Genomic DNA, 24,388 nt, shown 5'->3' on the forward strand with positions numbered 1-24,388 from the left:
TTATCCACTAGCTTGACTGATTCTGAAAAGTAATTTCAAAGTTTACTTGAATTGTTACAATAAATTGCCTTTGGATGGTAAATAAATAAATAATTATTTATAACGGAAACCTTGAGTATAAGTGTTACTTGGTTACTTGTATTTACTGATTTCATCTGTACAGCTCTCCAGCTCACATTTACCCATCTGGAGATAGGCCTGGCTGCTCAGTCACACTACCAATTTGTGTAGTACAGACTTAAACCAAAAGGTGGGTTACTTAATACCAAGCAAATAAGTCTTGTGTAGCCTCACACAGTGTGACTGTACCAATTCTTACCTAACAACAGTGTTCATTCCGTTCAGGGTAGGTTTGAGCTATGAAATTGCCAAAAAAATCAATTTGTGTATATGGCTTGAATACAAATGGAAATGTGTTTTCTTATTTAAGTCTTAATCACAGGATACAGGCCTTGAATTGTCTTCCCAAATGATCAGTAATTATAATTAACAAAAGTGTACTTAGGTGCTCTGACATAAAATGCTTTCTGCTATTTTCTACATACTTCGCATAATGTTGCTATTCACATGGTAGGATGTGCCAACAAAATATATCTGAAAATGTCATTTGTGCGTGCTAGCCTTTTACCAGATGCTCACTTTACAGTGTGACTTTTGAAGAACAATAAAAAAAAGTTACAAGCCCTGTTCCAGACAGATAATATGAGCCGGCAGATATTATATTAGCTTGTATAGACGGATTAAAGAAATATGTTTGAAAGCACAATGAATCTGACCCACTGTAGCAGTTCTAGCGCACCAGTTCCATTTTGTATGCAACATTGTATGTATTCAGTAACAATTCATATAAAATAATCATCAGGATTGTTTTTTAAATATGTACACGAGTTTATTTTTGGTATTTGGTTGTATACTCTTATTTGAAAGTTTTTTATCGAAATTAATCATACGCTGACAGTTCATTAAACAAGCAGAATGTAAGGTTGATGCTTTTTTCTCTCTTTTTTAAACCTAGTGATGGATGTCCAGGCATTTGAAAGACTCCTGGGACCTTGTATGGAAATCATGAAAAGAAATATTGCAAACTATGAAGAGCAGCTTGTAGCCCTATTCGGAACAAACATGGACATTGCCGATTCCAGTGCATGAAACAAAGAAATGAGGCACAGCACAGCAGACCTGTTGCCAGGAAATAGCACAGTAGTGGCTAGTCCACTCAGAATGTGTCTATCTTTATGTAGATGCCAAGCATTTTCTGTGATTTAGTTTTGCGCCTTTTATACATATTTTAAAAAAATGTATCGGTTAGAAAAATAGCGAATTAATAGACTTGATCTGCAACTTTTCTTATGCGTAGTTTTAGGAAATCCATTCCCTCTAAAGTTGTGGAATCCATTCTGCACTGAAAAATGGCTTAGGGTTTGCGGGAGAACTCGGGCAAGTGAATTTGACAGGTCTCCAGTAAGGGTACTTAGAAATGTTTATTACGTTGGCAGTGCCAAAGATATCCTTCCTGGTGTTCACCCAGTTCAGATTAGCTTGAGTTGGTCAAGGGAGCAAGTACACAGTATTACCAGGTATATGGGTGACCTGCAAGACGGCATTGTAGTGTGCTCCTTATTTGTAGTTTATCACCAAGTCAGGCTCGGCTACTTCTGTTATTGCAACCAATTTTAAAAAGAAAGTTTAACAAGAAAATGTTTGTTATTATGAGCAGTAATGCCACTCCAGCTTCATAATTCTGATGCTTCAACCAATGAGGAAACGACAATCGAAGTATGTGCTGTAATTTGCAAAAGAGGACTTGCTGAAGACGCCGATACTGCCTTTTACTTTAATTGAGTGCTGGTAGGATTGAACAAGAAATGAGCAGTTTGCCATTTACATAGATATAATAACTGTGTGTCTCAGTCCTCCTGGCCCTGAATACCTTTATTATAAATGCCAAAACCAGTTTTCACTTTGATTGATATGACGTCATTGACATAATATTGTAACTACCATGACTTTGTTTAAAAGAATGTAGGTCAAATTAATTGATAGTGCTTGCACACACAGATTCCACTGTCACTAGTTCCATTTCAGTATTTTCAAGGAGTTGCTTGTGTCTAATTTGAAGGGAATCAAATTTCCTTTTCTACATCAGGTGAATCGTAAAACAACATTCTTGTTGCCGGAAACTAGATCGACATTTCTTGTTTTGTACTGTAGCATTTGATGTACGATTTAACAAGTCATAAATAAATACGCTACAAAAATACATTTTTGAGGGCCCCATTAAACGCGCAACATACCGCTTTGTGGACGCCATACCTCCACGTTTGATAAAGAGACATGTTAGCAATATTTCTCGTGGGCAGTCACCTGCAAACTAATTCCACTCCTGGTTTTTATTTGCTCTGATTATTCTGGCGCACAGAAGATAGACTAAGTTGAAAATACTATCAGGGTTCACTCAATTCTGTCACTTGGTAGGTAGCCGTCTCTTAATCTATCCCTCGCATACTGCATTGAGAATAACACGTGCATTGGCAAACACCCTCTCGCCCAAAGTACTTACCACGTCAGCCCTGCATACCACAACATTAGTGCCGCCCGCCTCTAACTGATAATCACAGCAGATGGATACCCATTACCACACATCTGTGGCAGAGTGGACAACACATCTCCAGAAACAGCCTAATGCATTTTCCCTTTACATGCAAGACGTTAGTCCACCCACTTTGCGTCTTCTTGCCGTGACTGCATGAATACATTTTTTTTGGTGGATAAATGCATCCATCCTTACTTTGTCAGTTGCTGCACAATTGTAGGCACATAACCAGAACTATATGGCGATCTTATACAGTCAGAAATACAAAACACCAGGTAAATTATCCTCAGCTTTTCACTAGCCACCTAGTCGTATTAAAGGAAAAATAATTTTCACCAGGTGAATCATAATTCTGTCTGTTCTACTATACATTTTCCAGCATTATTACCAAATTCCAAAGTTATCAAATGCCATTTGTATCGTATCAAAATAGTGTTAAGAACACTTCTTTGGGGGGAATGTCTAGCTGCAGAATACAGGTGCTTGTCCTAGTACTCTGCTTTGTCCCTGGATTTTGCATTCTAAATGGTGGAAAGTCCACCAAACATTATTTCCCATCCAGGTTGTACCAGATTACTTGCTGGTAATCCTCATTAATCCTAATGCAACTCTTCCTCTTCACAGTACTTACTTATGCGGTGACCCACCGCCTCCAGGAACCCAGTTTCTATTTCAATTATTTTACTCTCCGTTTGTCCCTCTCCTCCCTAGGAGTATGAGCTCCCTCCAGATCCGACGGCCCTCAGTTAGGTAAATCAATACCCATTCAGCCATGTCAAGAGGGAGAGGTGGGACGCAAGTACTGTGACGAGGAAGAGTTAAACTAGGAGTAGTGAAGATTACTGGTATGTCATCCCCACATTCTCTCCACATCGGTCTTCCCCGTCCCAGTGCCTACTTGTGAGGTATACCAACTGGATGTGCTGAATGGGTTTAAGAAACACACAAACCCTTTAAGTTGTGCGCACTGCACATTCATTATGAACACCTTAAATGTGGAGTTCATCGCAAACCCGCCAACACAACTCCTATGTGAAAAGCACCTGCACCCTACCTGTGCAAGTTTAAGTGGTAGTGCTGAATGGAATTGTTAGCCCAGGTGGCTGCCCCGCAGATCTCTTGAATGGACACCCCCTGTGCTTCTCCCCGGGAGATGGTCATGGCTCATGTAGTCCAACCCTGTATTCTGAGTGGGGAGTCCACACCTGCAGATTGGTAGGCCATGGGGATAGCCTCCCAAAGACATCTGATAACTGTGGTGACTGCTGCTTTAGAACCAGGCCATGCCCTCCCGCCCTCAAAGTTACAAACAGACTATCAGCCTTCCTGAAGCCCTGTGTCAGCTCCAACTCAACTCTGGAGAGAAGGATTGGGAAAGAATGTTGAAATAACCACTTCCCGAGAAACAAGAAACGTAGACACCACTTTTGGTAGAAATGCTAGATCACAACTAAACAAGAGAGCCCCTTCTTGGATTACCAGATAAGGGGGTTTTGCATGTTATGGCACAAAATTCCCCTGTTTTTCTCGCCATGGTAATGGCTACCAAAAACACGGTTTTAAGGGAGAGGCGTTTTAGTGGGATCTCTTCCAAAGGTACAGAAGGAGGAGATTGAAGAACCATTAGGACTAATGGACGGTCTCATGGAGGAGCCCCTGAGGCAGACACTGGTCTAGACAGTGAACAACTCCTCAACAGCTACTAATCAAGGTGCAGCCCTCTGAACCCAAACCAACAGGCTCTCTGACAGCTCATATTGCTGCCCATTGTGCCCTCAGGAGAGACACAATAAGACCTAAATCAAATCCTACTTGAAGAAATTGCAGGGCAATGGGAGCTGAACATAGAGTGGATTCAAACCTCAGAGTCTTCGCATTCCGAAGTGAAGCAAACATGTCCAAACTGGGGATCCTGAATCTCTTGCAGATACTGAGGAACACCGCCCCTTAAAGTTCCCATTTCAAGGAGGGGAAGACCCTACTCCGCCTGTATGCTACCACTATGTCCAGACACTTTATATGGACAATACTGAGCGGAAGTAGATTTTCCTCTGAACCAGAGCCAGAGGCTCCTTGCCACAATCCCCAGAGACTTGGAGCACGAAACCCCTGTCTGTTTTTTTATTGATTTATTTCACTTATAAAGCGCACAAACAGCTGAAGGCGCTGAGGCCCTGTTACAATCCAGTTACAGTACATGAGGCACGACATGCAGTGAGGCTAAGTACTTACAGGCGGAAAAATACACTTGCAAGCAGGTCAGGTGAGCCTGGTGGACTCTAAGTAAACAACCAGGTTTTCAAGTCTTTTCGGAACGCCCAGTAAGATGGTTCGGCTCTAACAGTAGGCGGCATGGAGTTCCCCTGTTTAGCTGCAATGTATGGAAAGCTTGCGCCTCCTGCTTTTGAGAATTTGACTTTTGGTTGGTAGAGGCGTTGGGCATGTGGGTTCCTGTTTGGCCTAGTTGAGTGGATTTAGTGATTTTATGTACAAAGTAGGGGGGGCGGTGTTGGTAAGACACTTATGGGTGATGGATAATGTCTTGAATGTGATCCTTTCACATATGGGAATCCAGTGGGCTGATCTCCTGGCTGCAGTGATGTGGTCCCTTTTTGGGATGTTAAGGGCTGCTGAGAGAGCATTGTTTTGTATCACTTGTAGTTTATTAATGTTTTTGGCCAAAGTGCCGGCAGCGAGGAAGTTGCAGTAGTAGAGCCTGGAGCCAATAACTGCTCTGGCAATGGTTAGGCTACTGTCCGTTGAAAGGAAGGGTCTTGATGCATTTATAAGTTTGGTTGCATAGGCTGCAGAGAATGCAATAGCATTTACCTGGCGGGATAACGAGAGGGTGTCGTCAAGGTAGACCCCTAAAGTTTTCACAGCAGGGGGGACTGGGACAAGAATGTTGTATGTGTAATATGCTGAGTATTGTTCATCAAGGTTTTTAAGTAGTGATGAGGGCTCTACGAGTAGGAGCTCAGTTTTGTCTCCATTCAGACATAGACGGTTAGCCGCCATCCATGTCTGGATGGTAGAGTATGCAGAGCTAAGGGTGTTAGAATCTTCTGCGTAATTTCCAGTGAGTGGGAGTAGGATCTGGGTGTCATCAGCATAGTTGGTGTAGGCTATGCCGATGGTGTCGAGGATGTCAAAGAGGGGTCTGGTGAATATGTTGTATAAGGTCGAAGATATGCATGACCCTTCGGGTACCCCACATAGGATAGGGGTTGGCGAAGCGCTGGCATGCTCTGCAAATACTCTCATCACTCTCCCCTCTAGGAAGAAGGGGATCCATTTGGAGGCTTCAGAGGGGAAGTTGGCAGAGGTAGTGAGATGGTGACAAAGAATACTGTGGTCTACAAGGTCGAATGCGGCAGACAGATCCAGAAGGAGGAGGAGGGCAGGTTTACCGTTGTCCCTGATCTCGTCTGGCTGTTTTTTCGGTTGAGTAGTGCCGATGCTGTCCCGTGGCCCAGGCGGAAACCGGACAGGCGCATTCCTAAGATGTGGTTAACTTCTAGGAAGTTCTGAACTTGTAGGTAGGCTGCCTTGTCTAGAATATTCAGAAGAAATGGTACTGTAGTGATTGGTCTATAGTTGTTAGGGGCTGTGGGGTATAACAAAGTTTTCTTTAGGAGTGGGCGTACCCAGGCTTGCTTAAGACTAGTGGGCACTATTCCTGTAGAGAAGGAGGCATTTAAGAAGGAGGCAATAAATGGTGCTAGGACTTCTGAGCAGTCCTTAATGATGGTGGCGTGGTAAACATCTCATTTGCACCTAGAAGATTTTAAGTTTTTTAAGGATGGCTAAGACTTCTGGCTCTATGACATCTTTGAAACGGAACTGGGAGTAATCAAACTTAATTGGGAAGTTGTAGCTACGGCATGTGTGGTGCCAAGGGGTGGGTGCGGGATGGCTTGATTGTTGGCGATTATTTTATTGAGCAAATTAAGTTTGTTGATCATTGCTGATTGGATATTTGTGCACTAACTTTCGCCCTTGTTAAAGGTGGAAGGAGGGGTGGCTGGAGTTTCCAGTTCTCTGAAAATAGTAAATATTTCTCTAGTGTTCGACTTGGTGTTCATGATTCTAGAGTTGTAGGAGGAGTGTTTTGCGGCGATGATTGCTTGCTTATAGAGTTTTCCTAGCTTGGTGAACTTTTTTCCATGTCGATTTTGCCGCACGTTTTTTGTTGCAGAGTCCGAGGAGATCAGAGGTAAACCATGAGTTGGAGTGCCAGACAGGTTTGGCCTTCCGAGGCACTAAGGGGCAGTGGTGTCCACTGCCGAAGTTTGTGTGGAGGCATAGAGATCTGCCAGGGTGTTATGGTCTCTTGAGAGAGGTGGCTTTAAATTGGGGATGTCCAGAAAGCGCAGTATACGTTCCTTAGTTAGCCTATCGGAGCTATGCGATAGCGCGAGTGGTAGGGGCAGAGTAGTGGGGTTAAGTTTCTTTTGGTGCGGGATGGTGAATCCAATAATGTTGTGGTCCGACCAGGGCCAAAGGGTGTTAGAGTCAACAGTGGTGGAACAATTGAGGTTTGCAATCCAGTCTAATGTACGGCCTCTGACGTGGGTAGGACTGTTCATGCAAAGATTGAATCCTAGAAATTTGAGGGCGTTAGCCAGTGAGGCGGCTCGAGAGTCATCGGGATCATTGAGGTCTAGGTTTAGATCGCCTAGTACAATTATTTTGGAAGAGGTCTTTATGTTGTCCCCAATAATATGGACAAGATTTTTTTCGAAGCTCATGGTAGGGCCTGGTGGGTGGTATATGAGATGCATAGTAAAGGTGCATGTGGGTGAGGAGGAGAATTTAAGGGAGGGTATGTCTTCATGTTCATCTAGGTTGATGTTGAATTGCCTCATGGGGAGGGAGTCTTTGGCCAGGAGGGCTTCAGCCTCCTCTAGTTTTAGGTCGGTCTTTACGGTAAATTGTAATGGGTTATTTATAACACGCTTAATACCCAGAGGTTTCTAAGCCCGGTCATGAGGATCGAACCTGTGCTGCTCAGCGTTGTCTTGCTTCCAAGGCGAGCATGTTGCCCCTGAGCTCTCCTTCCGGTAGATTGCATACCCTTGGGGGATAGCTAATGATAGGGTTGGCCCTGATGCCTCATGTAGCCACGAGATTGCTAGTGCATCTGGGTTTGGAGAGGTGATGAGGTCATTTAATCAAGGTGTAGTTGAAGAGATGGTCCCCTGCTAGTGTGCTTGAGGTTGTCGCATTAGGTGTTATGGTGTTGGCAAGGTTTGGACTATCTAAAGGTATGTGGAGGTCTTCGTTGATAGGAGTGGTGGTTTGTGGATAGATGTCGTTAACATTTGGGCTGTGGGCATACTTGTTTGCTTTAGCAGCTGGGCAATAAACGTTGGTGTCATTCAAGGTAAGGCTAGGAAGATTGTAAGCAGTTGCATTTGGGCTACAGGCAGTGGCAGTGTGGCTGGAAGCTTGGGGGAGCTACACTCGTTGATAACGTAGACATTTGGGTTGCGATCATACTTGGACAAATTAACATCTGAATAGCAAACATTGGTGTCAACATTAACATCTGGGCTATGAGCCTTATTGTGAGGGTTCGCATTTGGGTTATAGGCAATAGCATAGTGGCTGGAAGCATGGGGGACTTGTAGTCATTTTTGTTTGCGCTAACAATCAGGTTGCAAACCTACAAATTAACCACTGAGCAGCAAACATTTGTGTCAACATTAACATTTGGGCTAGAGTCCTCATTGTGAAAATTTCCATTTGGGTTCCATGCAATGGCAATGTGCCTGGAGGCATGAGGTGGGCAAACATTTAAAACATTTATGTTAGCATTCACATTTGAGTTACGAGCATACTCGTATAAATCAACTCGTGGGCAGCTCACATTTGGCAATCAAGTTGTGCTGGCAACATTTATGATAATATTTACATTTGGGCTGCAGGCACTGCTGAGGGCATTAGCATGTTGGCTGCTGGCAACCTGTTTGTGGCCGTTCAGAATGGGGTAGCAGTGATGATTGTGCACATTGTCATTTGGGCAAAGCTCATGCATTGGGCTGGCCGTATTAGGTTTTGTATTGGCTACAGCATACTTGGTAATGCACAGTATGGCTCTTGGGTTGGGACGGGCCTGTGCAGTTTGTCTCCTTCTTGTTAGGGTGTGCTCATGGGCATAACTGTGTTGTTCAGGGAATGGGGGTAGGTTTAGATCAACACTGGGTGCGTGGGTAGGTTTGCTGGCAATTGTACACGACTTGGGGCTGGTGCTGTGTGCCACAGAGGGGTACAGTGCTGTGCGCAGTATTTCTCTAGAAAGTTGGGCGGGGATATGCCAGTTGGAGAGTCTGATATGTACAGAGTTGCAGGATGGTGTTTCTTGTTTCTAGGCTTTGAGGAGCAGAGGGTGGTTAGTGGGCTCACATACAGCATTGTCGCTTAGTGTGCAGTGGGCGGGTTGGGCCTTTGTTGTGATTAGTGGCACAGTGCGGGGCAGTAATCATATGTCGGGCATCCTCGCCTATTTATGAGGCAGGTATGGTGTTGCCCGTTTGAAGTAATACTGCCTTCCACCTTTGGATTGCGGAGAAGGTTTTGAGACCTTGATCTGCAGCTGTCAGCACTATCCAATTGGAGATGTTGGATGCTTCCTCTTCAGACCATTTCTCCTGGTGGAATTGGTTTACAATGACCGCTCTCCAACCCACAATGCTGGCATCTGTGATAAGAATGGTCAGCACGGGCTGATTCAATGTGAAACCCCCTCAGGAGATTGTTCCATTAAAGTTATTACAGTAGTTCCAATCTCTTGGGACTATGGGCCTCATTACACGGTAGGCGGTAAGGGTTTACCGGTACTGGTATTTTACCGGTATCGGTAAATCCTTACCGCCTTACTACGAGGTCCCTTTGCAGGTTGGGGAATTTAACGCCTGCTTTTTGCAGGCGTTAAAAACCAACCCGCAAAGGGACCAGTGGAGCTAATTACGGTACCGCAATTTGCGGTACCGTAATTAGCGCCTTCCCCATTCCCATAGAGCCCTATGGGGCAAAAATGGGAATGGGGAAGGGCAATGGTAGAAGGGGGAATTACCGCCCCACCAACCTTGGAATGGGGCGGTAATTCCCCTTTCCACCAAGGCGGTGCCGGTATTTTACCGGCATGAACCATGGCGCTAATAGCGCCATGGTTCACCGCCTTTCGTGTAATGAGGCCCTATGTCACCGGGATCTGTAACTCAAAATCCTTACCTGTCCTCATGTGCATGTGGCCCATGGTACTAGAAACACGCAGAAGGCCATGTAACACTGTGTTCAAAGAAACTCTATTGCTGATACCTGGGGGAAGGACTTTGACAAGTTGACTTATAACCTGCAAGGCACAAGGATGAACAAAGGCTAAAGCGCCTTCTCAGCCCCCACATTTCTACAAACCAAGAGCCAATCCAATCATAAATGTAAAACGGACACAGTTGTGGTAATGTGGGCCGAGGAAAGGATATACTCACAAGAGGGGTGTGCATGTGATTCAGTAGCAATCGAAACAAAGTTAATTGATTTGTAACAAAACAGAATTTAATTGTGATAAAAGCTTTTTATCCATGACATTTTCAAAAATTGGAAACCAACAAAGCTTTGCAATAAATTGATTGATTGCAAAGTTATGGCAAAGGTTTGGGCCCATTTCATGCATTCTTTCTGCCAATAAAAACAAAAATTCTCATACTTCCAGGTCAATCAGCAAGATTCGTTCAACTGCAAAAGATGTAGCAGCAATTGTGAAAGCATTTTAAAAGCACAGATCAATCTTGATCTTATCCTCTAATAGAACTCTGATCATGTCAAAAAAGGAAGTGAAATTATGCTAAGGAGAATCATTGACATGCTTGACAAACACAGCTAATACATCTAGCCTGGATTGAAAATCCAGCAAGCCCACTGTTGCTGTCAAATTTCAGTGATAACAGACACAATTTACTTGTGTGTTGAATGAAAGCTTGCACCGTTCGACATTGAAATCCATGCTCCAAATGTTTTAGTTAAATGGCAACGGGGCTTTTGCAATTCCCATAAAATCGGGAGAAACCCCCTTAAGCACTCCTTTGTGCACCCCCTTCTAAAGAAACCCTCGGCTGATCCTTCCTCTCCGGCTAACTATCGCCCGATCTCCATCACTCCTTTCCTGGGAAAACTCTTGGCAGTGCTGGCTATCTCCCAGCTTAATCTACATACTGAATCAGTTGGTTGCCTTCATGACCACCAGTCTGGCTTCAGAGCTGTCAGAAGCACAGAAACTGCTCTCCTGAACACCCGTGAAGACTTTCTCTCCAATCTTGACTCTAATCTCTGTTCTGTCCTTATTCTCCTCCATCTATCCTCTGCTTTTGACACGGTCAACCATGCCCTCCTGCTCAATCGCCTCCGCGACAATCTTGGTATTACTGATCAAGCCCTGGCCTGGGTGACCTCCTTTCTTAACGACCGACCCTCTCAGGGTCTACTGGGTTCTTTCCTCTCTTTAATCTCTCTCTCTATTTGTACTGTTATCCAGGGGTCTTACCTCTCTCCCTAGCTCTTCAACCACTACCTGGCACCTCTTTCCCACAGCATCGTTATTTTCTCCTCCAATTTTCGATGTTATGCGGATGACACTCAGCTCTCTTTCAGGCTCCCATCAGCCACCTCTGCTTCTTCTCTCATTCCAGACTGTCTGGCCGAAATTCAGGAATGGTGTGCGACCAATGATCTCTGACGTAATGCCATTAAGACTGAGATCCTTCTCATTGGGACACCCGCTCCCTCCTTTCCTCTCTCTCTTTCTCTGGCCGCCCACTCTGGGCCCTCTTCCTGTGAGGCTAAGAACCTTCATGTCATCTTCGACTCCACCCTCTCCTTCTCTCCTCACATCGTCTATAAGAAGTCAAACTATCCGCTGCACCTCCTCAGAGGTATCCTTCCTTTTCTCACTTTCCCCCAGAAACTCACTGTCTCCAGACCTCTGGTCCTCTCTAGGCTGCACTATTGCAACAGCCTCTTTCTAAATCTTCCTGCCTCTACTCTTTGACCTTTACAATTTATCCAGAACAGGACTGCAAGACTTGTCCTTGACCTCAAGCCCAGGGATCGTATCTCCCCGGCTCTGAAATCTCTTCACTGGCTCCCCATGGCTGCAAAGATCAAGTTCAAGACCCTCTGCATTATCCACAAGGCTTTCTGGTGCCTGGGACGGCTCTACATCTAACTTTCTCTTCCAAAGCATCTTCCTTCTCGGGCTGTATGCTCATCCCTCCTCCAACTCTCTGAAGGGGGCGGGCGCTTCTCCAAGCAGAGTTGGGGCAGATATATCTCCTCGGCTGGGGCCTCCCTCTGGAACAGCCTCCCTGCCTTGCTCAAACTTGAGCAGAACCACCTCTGGTTCCGGAAGCAGCTCAAGACCTTAATTTTCGCTTCTGCTTTTTCTCTGCCTCTCTCCTGCTCTGTGCACTGGTCACCTTATCACCCTCTGAACTCGGGCCCAGGCTTCTGCATGTCCAGTTGCCCTTGCACTGCCTCCTGCCCCCCCAGCACTTAAGGGTCTGTATTTGCAACCCTGCAGTCCCTGCACTCTGCACTTATGAGCCACCCGCTGGCTGCACTTGTGAGTTAACTGCACTTCTCCCTTCCCCTCCCCCGAGGCACTTCTCCCTTTACCTTTTCCCCGCATTTGCGCTAGCTGAATGACACAAGGCCTAGTAAGATCGTTATCTTATACTACCTTTGTTTCCCCCTCCCTGTCTTGTCACGCCTAGAAACACTTGTGTACAGGTGTGTTATAAGTGCCACATCATATCATATCATAAGAGGTCAATCATTCTTATTTGTCAGCCCAAACACCTGAAATAAACCTTCCCTGAACAGCAGTAGACAACAACATAATTCCAACACATTTTTTCTCCACTCTTATGCAGATGCCCACCAAACAATGTATTTGTATTTGGCTTCATATAGTACAAACCTAGCAAGGACGCAACAGAGAGCGATACATGCAGTTTGGGTTTAACGGTGGTCGCTAGAAGGCGGAGATTATAGGCTATAATTTCTTGGGTATCCCAAACTACATGGTTGGTATACACATAGAAGAAGCAAGCCCTAAGTGACTACTGAGTATTTTCTTGAACTGAAAAGTCTTGAGTACCTTCCTGAACTGCAGGAGCATTGGAGTCATCTTGATTGCAACTGGCATTGGTGTTCCAGTAGGCTATGATGTTGAAAGAGAAGGCCGTTTTGCTGGTTTTCACTTTGTGCGCCAGTTTAATTTCAAGCCTCAGTGCCGAAATTGCCCTCATAAAAGTGTCTTCCTTTTTTAACATGAATATTATGAAGAAATCTAAGGCACTGCCATGGGAGCGATCTTCGCCCCCAGTTTGGCGAATTTATATGTTGTCGAATTTGAGGAAATCGCCATCTATAATATCAGCAATCCCTTAGGCAGGGACATCATTAAATGGGTGCGATGCATCGATGATGTGTTACTCATTTACGAGGGAAAAAAAGATTTTGGAAGCATTTTTGACTTTGCTGAATGGCAAGAATTGCTTTTTGAAGTTCACCATGTCATGTAGTAAAACACAAAGTCAATTCTCTTGACCTTTTGATAACTGTTGACGGAGGGAAGATTGCTACAACAGCCTATCACAAACCAACTGATAAGAATTCCCTTCTGCAATTTCAAAGTTACTATCCCCAAAATTTTAAACAAAATCTTCCTTTTGGATAGTTTTTTCTACACCAAATTTTTTTTTCAACTCTATGAGAATATGATAAACAAATGAAACATTTATCTGAAAAACCTTTTATATGATGGTACCCAAAAAGAAGAGTCCGACACACACAGAAATGTGCAAGAAATATACCAAGTAACATTACCCTTACACAGCATGCTTCTAAAAAAACTCCCTCCAAGAAAGTCACGGCAGTATTGCGTTTTTGCCCTTTGACTAATCGTTTAAAATGAGAAATCCTGAAATGATGGCCATCTTAAATGTGGGAAAAACCATCATACCTGCACCCAGATTTGCCATTAAACTGAGACGAAACTTGAGAGATTCACTAATTAACTCTTATCCAGAAAGAGACACGGTTACCCAAGGTATACTAAGGGATACCGAAGGACCCACTGGACATACACCTTGTGGGAACTGTAGTGTGTGTGCACAGACAAAAAGAAGCACCTCCATCGATATAGGTTGGCGCTTGCCCCAGTGTCAAAAATCTTTTACCAGCTGTAATTGTCATGATGCCTTCCCCCAGACATCAGGAACAGACCAGTCTGGCCAGAGTACTGGCACCCATGGGGACCTGTAAGGCCCCAAAGGATTGCCTAAGGGCTTTCTGGACTCAGTCCTGGCACCGTTGGCACCAGGCTCATATTGCCTTTTTAGGCAAGTCAAGTTATCAAGTGGTGAAACCATGTAAAGCCCACCTTGAGGCTGTTTTAAGGGACTACTTTATTTAAGGGACTATTTCATTGGGTGAGGTAGAGGGACTACTTTACCTGGGAACTACTTCTGGGAGGCTATTTAAACCACGCCCGGAGAACAGAACACGCTTCGCGTTATTCTGCACTCCTGCAGCGTAACGCTCACCGTGCCTGCAGCTCCAGTCCAGTCTTCAGCCACACCCGTCCTGTTCTTCACGATCCGAACCTGCAAGGGAAGAAGAGGGAACAGATTAGAACAAGAGCCTTATCAGATTCTCCATCGCAATCATCCGGGAGTCTCTGCACCTGCAGGGAAAGGAACACCGGTTACCCGCGCTATACAAGAAAGCATCTTAAGAACAATTAGCATAGCGCCGTGTGATACTCACAGATGCTCCGTTCGTCCACACGATCCAGCGAGGCACTCTAACGTGATCGCCGCCCAGAGTAGCCACATCTGCAAAAACAAAGAAAAGACAACAGGTGAGCTGCGCCTTGCTAAAAGACATTCAACCGCATGCCGCAAGACACTTACCCGAAGCAGTATTCATTTGCGGTTTAGCTAATCACCATCACACGATCTTGCTCCGGGAAAGTGCCACACCTGCAGAATAAAGAGAGGACAACTGATTAATCGCGCGAATTAACAATATCGCATGCTAAGACATTTTTTCTTCGCTTCGTGCAAATACTGAAACTTACCTTGGCATTTACTTTATTCCCTCGGAGAAGAGATACCTGTCTTCGGCAATTCTGCAAGGGAAAAAACTATAAAGAAATTGTACAGGAGTGAACTGTAAGACAGCCAGAACTCTAAAGCAATGCATGCTACTTAGGATTGGCATAAGACTTACCTCTGTGTCATTGTTGTCTGGAACTCTGCCATAGGATTACGGGATCAGTGAAGTTAACTGGATACCCAAGTCTCAACGCACCCCTGCATACAGACGCAGGATGGAGAGCCCATCCTTCTTAAAAATAAGGTGAGACACAGTGAAGAAAACACAAGGAGGTCACGGAAGTAGAAAGCAGAAGTAAACCTCCTCTTATCGGTTAGCTAACCTGCCAAATCTTCCTACGTGCCAAACAGACGAAACTAAGTGGGCGGGTGCAGTCGCTCATCACTTCACTATGAGTCACGCTGGTGGAGACTGTTGCAGTCCAGCTTCGTTTGGCGCCCCTGTGGAATCCAGGTGAGCGTAACAGTAATACCTCTAACGTTATGTACCTCATCACTCTTATGGATTGAGATAAGTGGGGATGACTGCAAGTCCAGCCAAGATCCGGATTGAGTAGCATCTATCGTGTATTAGGAGAAAAAAACTAACAGCGCCAATGGTTGAACATTTTGTTAATCACCAACACACACATATGGACTTCACATGGACAATCATAGAACAAAAATCAAAATACCCCATAGAGGTGGTGATATAGCATCCTTCTTGTTTAGGAGAGAACAACTTGGGATCTTTCGCCTTAAAATGGACACTAAGAGTTTAAATGAGATGACCAGTAGCAGACATTGGCCACTCTGTGGCAAAGCATTAGGTTTACCACTGCAGGTATATGGCAATTTGGAATGTTGTATCACACATTGGGCCTCATTATGGGTCCAGCTGCAACCATGCGGATGCTACCGGCAGGTTGCCGCCGGAGCCCTAATTATTTACTGGCGCCTGACTTCCCAGTAACACCAGGGTATTACAACCCCGGCGGCCCGGAAAGTCAGGCACATGTAAAATGTAGTTCCCCATTCCCATAGAGTCCCATAGGACTCTATGGATGTGGGGACCACAGAAGCACCGGGACGGGTCTGCCTACCGTGGCCGCTGCGCCCGGCAGGTTCAGACCTGTAGGGCACAGCGGCCACGGCAGGCAGACTTTGAGTTTGCCGATCTGGAAACAAGGGTGCCAGTGAGCTTACCGGCACCCTTGTTATCGGACGGACAAACTCCTAATGAGGCCAACAGTGTTTATATCACAAGGGATATACCCTTCGGACCTGAAATCTGGAAGAGGAATAGGATACTCCCTTTAGAAATTGTTTATATTTTGGATTGTCAATTACCAGAGGTTATCATGGTGGATATGGTGTTTTGTGAATGTTTTATCATATTTCCCACTAAAGTGACACATCATGTTCTTGTCATGCCACCAATTCCCTTTTTAAATACGACATAGAATTTTGGGTTTAACAGAAGTCGGCATAGTGATTATATCACATAGAACTTGAAACACACACCTTCTCTCATGCCAAGATGATGGCCCTCTTTGGACTGCATGGCCCAACATGATTGGAAAGGCAATGTGAGGTATGGGGAACATGAGTGAGACGAAGGCAATGATATATATTGTTGTGTATTCCGAGAGCTTGCATATTTATTACACAATTATTGCCATATTGAAGATTACCTGCTTAAAAATTCGAACTTTTTGAACTCAATTAAACCTTGTGATTGCTAATAGTATGAAACTTTTAGGGACCCAAACGCAATATAAAAAGAATGTGGATGCATATAGATGCAGAAGAGCCTTTAAATATTAAGTGTGTGTATCACATACTAAATAGGTGGAAACCGAATATTTACTCCATCTTAAGATAGCCGACATGAAAAGTGCAGGCCCAATAAAAGTTTCAGGTAAACTTACACAAGGTGCCTCATGTGATCACGTACTGCGATCACACTTAGAAGACTTGCACGATAAGGGACCCGAATAGAAGGCATGGAGACACCTTTAGAGTCAGTAAGCAGATATAATATTCATTGCCACTATAAAATTGAACTGCTTATAAAAGCAGCATTTTTTGGGAACAAGTGAATGTTGTGATTGAAAATGTGTATTAAAATACTCCAGAAAAAAGCACAATATCCTATTGTATTATAAGCAGCACGGACGCATCTAGATGCGCGAGAGGCTTGAAACATCAACCTAACAGGGGAATATGGAACAGGTACTCTGTAAAATATGGCCACCATGGACAGCACAAGCCTGAAAGGGCTTTGGGCAAATACCTGTGAGGAGTCTCACGTGACTATGCATAGCTCCCACACTGTAAATTCTCTTTAGATAGGGGAACCAGCAAGGCTTTCCTCTACACCTGATGCAAATGAATAGACGTGCCAGGGAGGCTGAAAAGAAAATATATATGGTAAGACTTTATATAGGGAGCTATAGACTAGTGAATAGAGGCTCAGTGCTTTTTGAAGAGTCATCACAATTGGGTGAGTGAATTGTAGCACCCATATAGTTGTGATAAATGGGGACTGTAATAGTATTGGTATATGACAGGGTAAGAAACATTATTAAGGACCGTATGTATGTTTTGTCTTTTCCCGCTGTAGGTACTAACAAAGGGGAACATAAACAAAATAAAGAACGTGAGGCCCACAGCCAGGATGAGATGATCTGCATAGAAAACAGGAATGTGAAATTCTTTATTGGTCCTAAAGAAAGTGGGAATAAGAAATTCGAACCCACTGAAACCGGTTGACCGTTTATTTTGGGGATGTCTGAGTAATTTTCCAGACACCCTGTTTGTTTGCCTTTTTTTTAAAATTCTTCTGTTTGAGCAGATGAGAAGGGAGCATTAAAAGCGATAAAAAAAACTCAACTCTCTGCTCACAAATCTAGTCTCTTTTCCTATGGGTTCTTTGGATATTTTAACCTTGTCAGTCAGTCAGTCAGTCAGTCAGTCAGTCAGTCAGTCAGTATGTATATCTGGATACATTTATCCATCAAGCACAGAAAAAACAGTAACAAATGCAATATCAACAATAACCAGTTCATCACAATTATAAAACCACAATATCTGTGCTTTAAGTTCACTCCATAGTCAATACATTATAAATACAATTTTGTTAAAACAAGATGTAAGTACAGTGCATGTCCAATCGCATAAAAAGAATCATCACAATTGTGCCAAAATCCCCTTTCTCTGGTATATAGCTCTTTTCAAAAAGGACAAAAATGCCCAAACTGTCAAAACACAGTCTGCGGCCAAACGAAATAGTAGAGCCGGCCTATGGGAACGAATAGTCGAAGACCTAAGGACCGGTAAAATAGTAGACCTTCTAATGTCCCTATAACCTGGACAGAACAATATGAGGTTCTTCAGATCCTCTCTATCCGCCCCCTACAGGCTGGACAACTTGATGTATCGGGATACCCTGCCCAATTTACAGTATTTCCCCTCCGCTGTACACAGTCAAATCTGACTTGCGGGATCATCCAGCGCTCTCCCCTTTTAGAGCCTAGGAGAAGGTATGGCTGAATCTCTTTCACCCTACTAATAACAGCATGATTTCTGTCCCAATTAAGATCAAGTTCCATAAAATCCCTTTTGTCCTTCATTGCCAGATTCAAAATGCGCTTATAGAAGCACAATTGCCTAGAGGTCAGCAAACAGGCTGGAGGAGAGAGAACCCGAATATTACTTCTGGACACGGATGCAACAGTAAATGCTAGCCAGGTTATTTTGTGCCAATTTGCTCTGTCCATGACGGTCCTGATAGTGCCATAAAGTGGCACGGTCATTAGCCCATAGGCGAAGGCAAAAAATAATTGGAGCTAGCGATCATTGGTCCTCCCAGAAATCCATTCCCAGTTCCCTGTGGGCTGGGACACAAGCAGCAGATCCCGGCAGTCCCAAAAGTCTTCTAAAGAACTTACTTTCCTTCACCTGTAACTCTGGTGCTTTCGTATAGCCCCACAATGGTGCTCCATTTAGTGTTGCGGCCTTGGTCTGTGCAGCAAAAACTTTTTAAACCAGATCCAGGGGTTGTCCCTGGCAGCGGGACAAGAAACGGGAAATACCTCCTACATATTGGGTCCTCTTCAGGGATTAGTTGTTGATGTGTGCTCTGCCCATAACCAACTCTGAGAATCTGATGCCCAAATAGTCAAATTATTTGACTGTAGGTATAATATCACTGTTACAAACCATAGGTCACATTTTCACCAATTTCTTCCTTCCCCCCACCCCATTACTGCTGATTTTGAAGTGTTGATTTTTAGCCCCAGGTTATTCAAAGTTCACATACGCAGTTATCAAAATCTGAAGGGCCCATGGAGTCCTGGCTATTAGCACTGGATCATCAGCCTAGACAAGGACCGGAAAGGCCCTACCCCCAGGCTCGGGTAATCATTCCTCGGTGTCCACCAGAGCTTTCAAAACACCATTGATATAAAGGTTGAACAATATTGGGGCCAGCATGCACCCCTGGCAAACCCTGCACCCTGTGCAATGACCCCCGATCCACTACACACACATGCCTGGTTCTCCCTGTGAAGTTCTCGCAACTGTAAAGAACTCGTGGTGGTAACAGTAAAGACAGGCACAAGTGATCACAGTTCAAGGGTGTTTATTAAACTGTAAATGCAGGGTGGAAAAACACCTAAACCAAACCTAAATCTAGGATGGGAGCACGCGTCGACCATCAAGTGAAAATAAGTCAGTCCTAGTGGCGTTGTGTCAAAATAAAAAAGGCCTATACTAAGAAAAACCTACTGCTAATACTCCGCTAAATACAGAAGAGTGTGGGATAGGGTTTCAATAAAGGAAGAAGTGTTCTCAAAATAATAAGTCAGTATGTGATTGCCAGGAGTCTCCCTTCCCCACGATTTCAGCACGGGACAAGGTGGGTCTCCTGAGCAGTGTACACACTCAAGCTTTCCCCAGCACGAACCGACAGTTCTGCTCCAGCTATCAGGTTCTCCGATGGTTAAAGTCTCTTTTCAATAAAAGTCTCTTGCCTTCGAGGCCTGATATTCTTGAGAAACAAACACACAGTTCTGTTCTCTGAATGCTTTGGTTGATGGCTTCACCCCTGCATCCCCCTCTTCTGGGCGGCGACCCCTCACAAGATATTCTCAAAAAACAACAACTTATCAGTTCCTTTCTCAATGAACATCAAGGACAGTTCACTTCTCTTTGTCTTGCAATACTTCTTATTTCACGATTCTTAATGTCCCTTTGAACAAATCTTCATGGTTTTTCTTTGTATCCCTTTTAGCACACTGTTCATACACTCGTTTCACCAGACAGGATTCTTTTCCCTTTCACCTCACAATCGTCTGCCGGTCAAAGACTTTTGACTGTACGGATGATTTTTACACGACCCCCGTATGACCACTTTGACCCCTGTGCTCACCTTTCTCCCAAGGCAGTCCGGTACTTGTAGTTCAACAATAGGGTAGTCACCACGAGCACGCACCCACATGGTGCCTGACTCTGCTCTGCTGGTTTTCCACTGTTCTCTTAACAGTTTGTATTCAAAGTTCAATTAGCCTCTCGCTACTTCTGTTCAGTACAATTCGGTTCCTTTACCGGTTCTCCCCCCTTGACTCACCAATTGTGATAAATGGTATTGCTTTCTCGCCTGTAGAGTCAAGGCCGGTACCATGGGGCCATACGTCTCTCCCCAGCTTGGCTGTCAGCCGAGGAGGCGTCCGGGTACCATTGACATCTCGTGCAACACACGTAGGCTATTGTTCCTGGCCTTACGATTACTTCTCTTGAGGCTTAACGGGTCTCTGTTGATAAGGGCAGGGTCACTTCTCCCCCTGGTCTCCTCTCGACTTGCGCCGTCTTTTGCCTCCTCTTGAACTGCCGGAGGACGGAACTGGCTCTCACGTCGTGCTATCTGCCTTGCTTGTCCTGTGCTCTTGTGCTCCACCTTTTATCCTTGTCGGGAAGGGAAAGGGCTGTCAGGTGTGTGTGATTCTAACTTTGCCTGACCCTTGTATTGGGACATGTCTGGTAAATGGCTCTAGTGTTAGTCTGTTGTCTTTCGTGTTGTGCAAAAGTGTGTCCGAAAAGGGGGGGGCAGTGTTTTGGAATATCCTACGTGGTAGGATGGGGAAAAGGTGTTTAAGGAAGGGGGATACCGCGTCTCACCTATCAGTGTCCCACTCCCTCTCCCCAAAGATCCCCCATCCAGGTAATCCTCCCGCACTGGTCCACCCCCAGGAACTGGATCCAAAAGCGATGGCTGTGTAGTGGCCGCCTGGATGACAGATCCCCGGGGACTAGACAGGGAGAAACCTTCAGGTTTCTCACACAACACATTCACAATATTCTCCGGGAAACCCATGAACCTAAGCACGTCCCAGAGGTTTGATCTATCCACCTCGTCGAATGCCGTGCTCGGGTCCATGAATGCAAGGTACACCGACTCCCGCCTACAGAAGACGGAATTTGTTATTAAAAGATACAGATACAAACTCTGTTCCATGGTTCCTACCCCAGGACGGAAACCAATCTGTATGTCTGAAAGAACTGCACCCTCCATTATCCAGGACTCCATTTGCCCCAAGATCACCCTCCCAAATATTTTGAATGAGGTATCCAGTAGGGAAATCGGTCTATATGACATTGGATTCGCAGGATCCCCTTTTTTGAAAATAGGGACGATAATAGAAGACTTCAAAGAGGGCGGAAAATGGCCAGAATATAAGCAAGGATTAAACTCTGTAGTCAACACAGGAGCCCATAATTAAGCTGGTACAGAAACAGATCGGAAATGATAGCATCAGGACCAGGGGCCTTATTACGTGCCTGTGATTTAATGGATAAAGAAACATCCTCTAACCTAAAACGCAATGTGATACAATTACTTCTGGATTCCTCCAGTGGTGCTCTGGCTCCATACAGGAATACAAAATGCTCCACCCACGCTGCCGCTTCCACATGGGTACCACTTGATCTTTCTATAGATTTATAGGCCGGTCCCCCATTCAGAAATTCACAAAATGCTTTTGAGTTACTTGACCTCGAAGCCTCAAAATTATTCCCATGCTTTTACTTCAAAATCTAGATTCCTTTTCTCCAGTACCGAACGATAATTAGCTCTAGCCTGGATAATCTCTCCCCTAGAGCTGCCCGGTGATTTCAGTACCGTCAAGAGTAAACATTTTGCAAGGATACATAGCTCTCAACCATTTGTCTTGCAAAGGCAGGTGAAATCACCCGATTTTGTTTTTGGCGGGTGAGAAGCCCATTGGAAGGAATGGGCGTGCAGGAGGCTTGGCGGGTGAGTTAGCCCTTTGCAAGGCAGGTGACACCCGCCAAAAGAAGGTGAGTTGAGAGCTATGAGGATACAAGAGTCATTAAACCACCCCCTCTTACATGGGTTCACTTTCCACAAGCACTGCACCACGAATCCCGTTATGAGTGCCCCCAGTACAATGGATAGTGTAACTCTTCACTTATGCGAATATAAGTTGCTAAATATGAGGTAGGCTCAGTTCCCTCTTTCTGTGCACTCTCCCTATCATATCCCAGGGCCAATTTACATATAGAGGCACAGTTAGTGTTGGTTGGAGGGAAGTGTGAGTTATATGCTATTCACTAGCCAATATAAATAGAATGCTAATTATGGACCATTGCTCTTTCTTTTTGTAGTTTCAAGCCTCGCAACTGATTGGCTCCGACAGGAGCTGGTTCTGCATAAGCATGAATCCTTCACCAGTGCCATGGCTTTTCTGTCCCTCTTATGAGGTTCTAAAATCCTGTTGGAGCAAAAACAAGTTGCTTTAATCTAGATAGGAAGGCAAGATAGCCAAATATTTCTGCCAGGTTTTGAATTTTTGTGAAGATTTCATTTTAGACACCCAGGTATTCTTAATTTAGGTCGCATCACCATGTACAATTCCTTGGCTGCCAACCTCATTATCTGAGAACACAAGCAACATTAATACAGTTTTGTCCTAGTAGGGCAAAGGTTCAAAATGAGCAAGGCCAAGATGGCAGAGTGAGCCACTCTGTTTCCTTTTACTCCTGCCCCCTCCCCCAAGGTAGTGAGTCGGATGGCTGTGCTTCCCTGAAATGGAGAGTTCCCATTGCATGATGGCGCATGTGCCTTCTGATTGTCAGTGATGAGGGAGTGAGTTGCAGTGGATAAGCAATGCACACCATTCCTTACAGGCCGATGATGACACTGATGGAGAGGCAAGAGCACTAAGAGGGCTTTAGGGATGGCGGGTGATGCTTTGCCCAGATGGGCTCTCCAATTTCACTTGGTATGAACAGGGAGTGCTGCAGACCTTAAGTCGATATGGGGATGTCACATCTGCCATGTGCCAACACAAAAATGGGTAGTTGTTTGAGGAGGTCATGCGGTCACCTGCCTGCCTCCAATGGTCCCACCCTCCAAAGTCTGGAGCTGGGTTAGGTGTCTGCCACTGATGCAAGGCTGGAAAATTGCAGAGGCAATGCCTTCCCACACTGCCTGAGACTTGGCCCCTTGCCTTAATACAGAGGCTATTTCCAAGGTAATCTTCAGCCTTCGGTAGCTCACTGGGGGGCAGAAAGAAGTTAACAACACTGAGATCCCTGGATGAGAGGCAGCGGTCACAGACAATTGTGGTTGGGAGGTGTTAATCCTGGTGTCTGCGGCATCCTGTGTGTCTCTGGAGTGAGCTGATGATGCCCACCATTCCATCAGTTGATGCCACAAATCTGCATAGTGGTGCCTCTAATCATGAACCCCGCCATATAGATGTCTACTATATGCTACCCAAAAAGGAAAGAGGCGTGCTGAACCTGAGACCCCATACTCTGTTAAAGGTCAATACATCATAAACAGGAGCCTTGTATGACAAACCACTTAGGGAAACAAGCAAGACCATCATGGATAGGAACCCGGCACCTGCAATGCAGAATCTTCACTCACTAAAGAAGAGCTTGAATCTATTCTTGAGTAAAACATTCTAATCCATCCTGAAGGACTATTTTGGGACCCTAAGGGTGGATATGATTGAACCAATTATCCAAAAAGGCCCTGTCAAGCCAAGCCACTATTTCTTCTTGACTTTGTACAAGTTAGCACAATATGAAAAGGAGTCTATACTATTATAAATGAAAAGGTAAGGGATGTGGAAGAACTATGCATTCCCCACTCCTGGGCATGTATCTTGCCAAAGGGGTTGCTTGTGCAATACTCAGCTAGAAGATGAGCCAATTACCTTAAGAGTGTACAATCTTGTGTTACCTTTCATAAAGGCATAGCAATAGTGGAATTCCCCTATGTGTGATGTGTACACAAAATCTAAAGTGATCAAACTATACCAAAAGCAGTTAAAATCATTGTGACTCTCAATTTACCTGTTATTAAACTATTAAAGGGAGTCAAATTAAAATCTGATTGCTGAATGATGTGTCTATATATCTTGCGTTCATCCAACAATGAATTCACCAGTTTTTGCATATCATAATTTACTGCATTATTCAGGACTCAAGGTTTTAGTAGTAAAGCCATAATGCGGTTTTTACAGGTACAACTTCCAAATTGCACTAGAATGTCCCTCTTCAAGATTCAGCACCTTCAGAGTCTGTAACTGAGAACATTTAC

General features: G+C 44.6%; 1 protein-coding gene across 3 annotated transcripts in view; it reads left to right on the top strand.

Moving 5' to 3' along the window:
- Positions 1-24,176, top strand: part of PRKAR2B (protein kinase cAMP-dependent type II regulatory subunit beta) — a 1,073,797-nt gene extending 1,049,621 nt beyond the window's left edge. For 2 of the 3 annotated variants that reach the window (XM_069629132.1, XM_069629134.1), the window contains exon 11: positions 1,016-2,260. In XM_069629132.1, the coding sequence (XP_069485233.1) occupies positions 1,016-1,149 (134 nt within the window). In that variant the 3' untranslated portion in view covers positions 1,150-2,260. Of the gene's footprint in view, positions 1-1,015 lie in introns of all 3 variants that reach the window. The other variant, XM_069629133.1, reaches the window with a different exon arrangement.
- The last annotated feature ends 212 nt before the right edge of the window (positions 24,177-24,388 follow it).

The sequence above is a fragment of the Ambystoma mexicanum genome, chromosome 12 (genome assembly GCF_040938575.1).
Source record: "Ambystoma mexicanum isolate Mex_15411 chromosome 12, UKY_AmexF1_1, whole genome shotgun sequence".
Lineage (NCBI taxonomy): Eukaryota > Metazoa > Chordata > Amphibia > Caudata > Ambystomatidae > Ambystoma > Ambystoma mexicanum.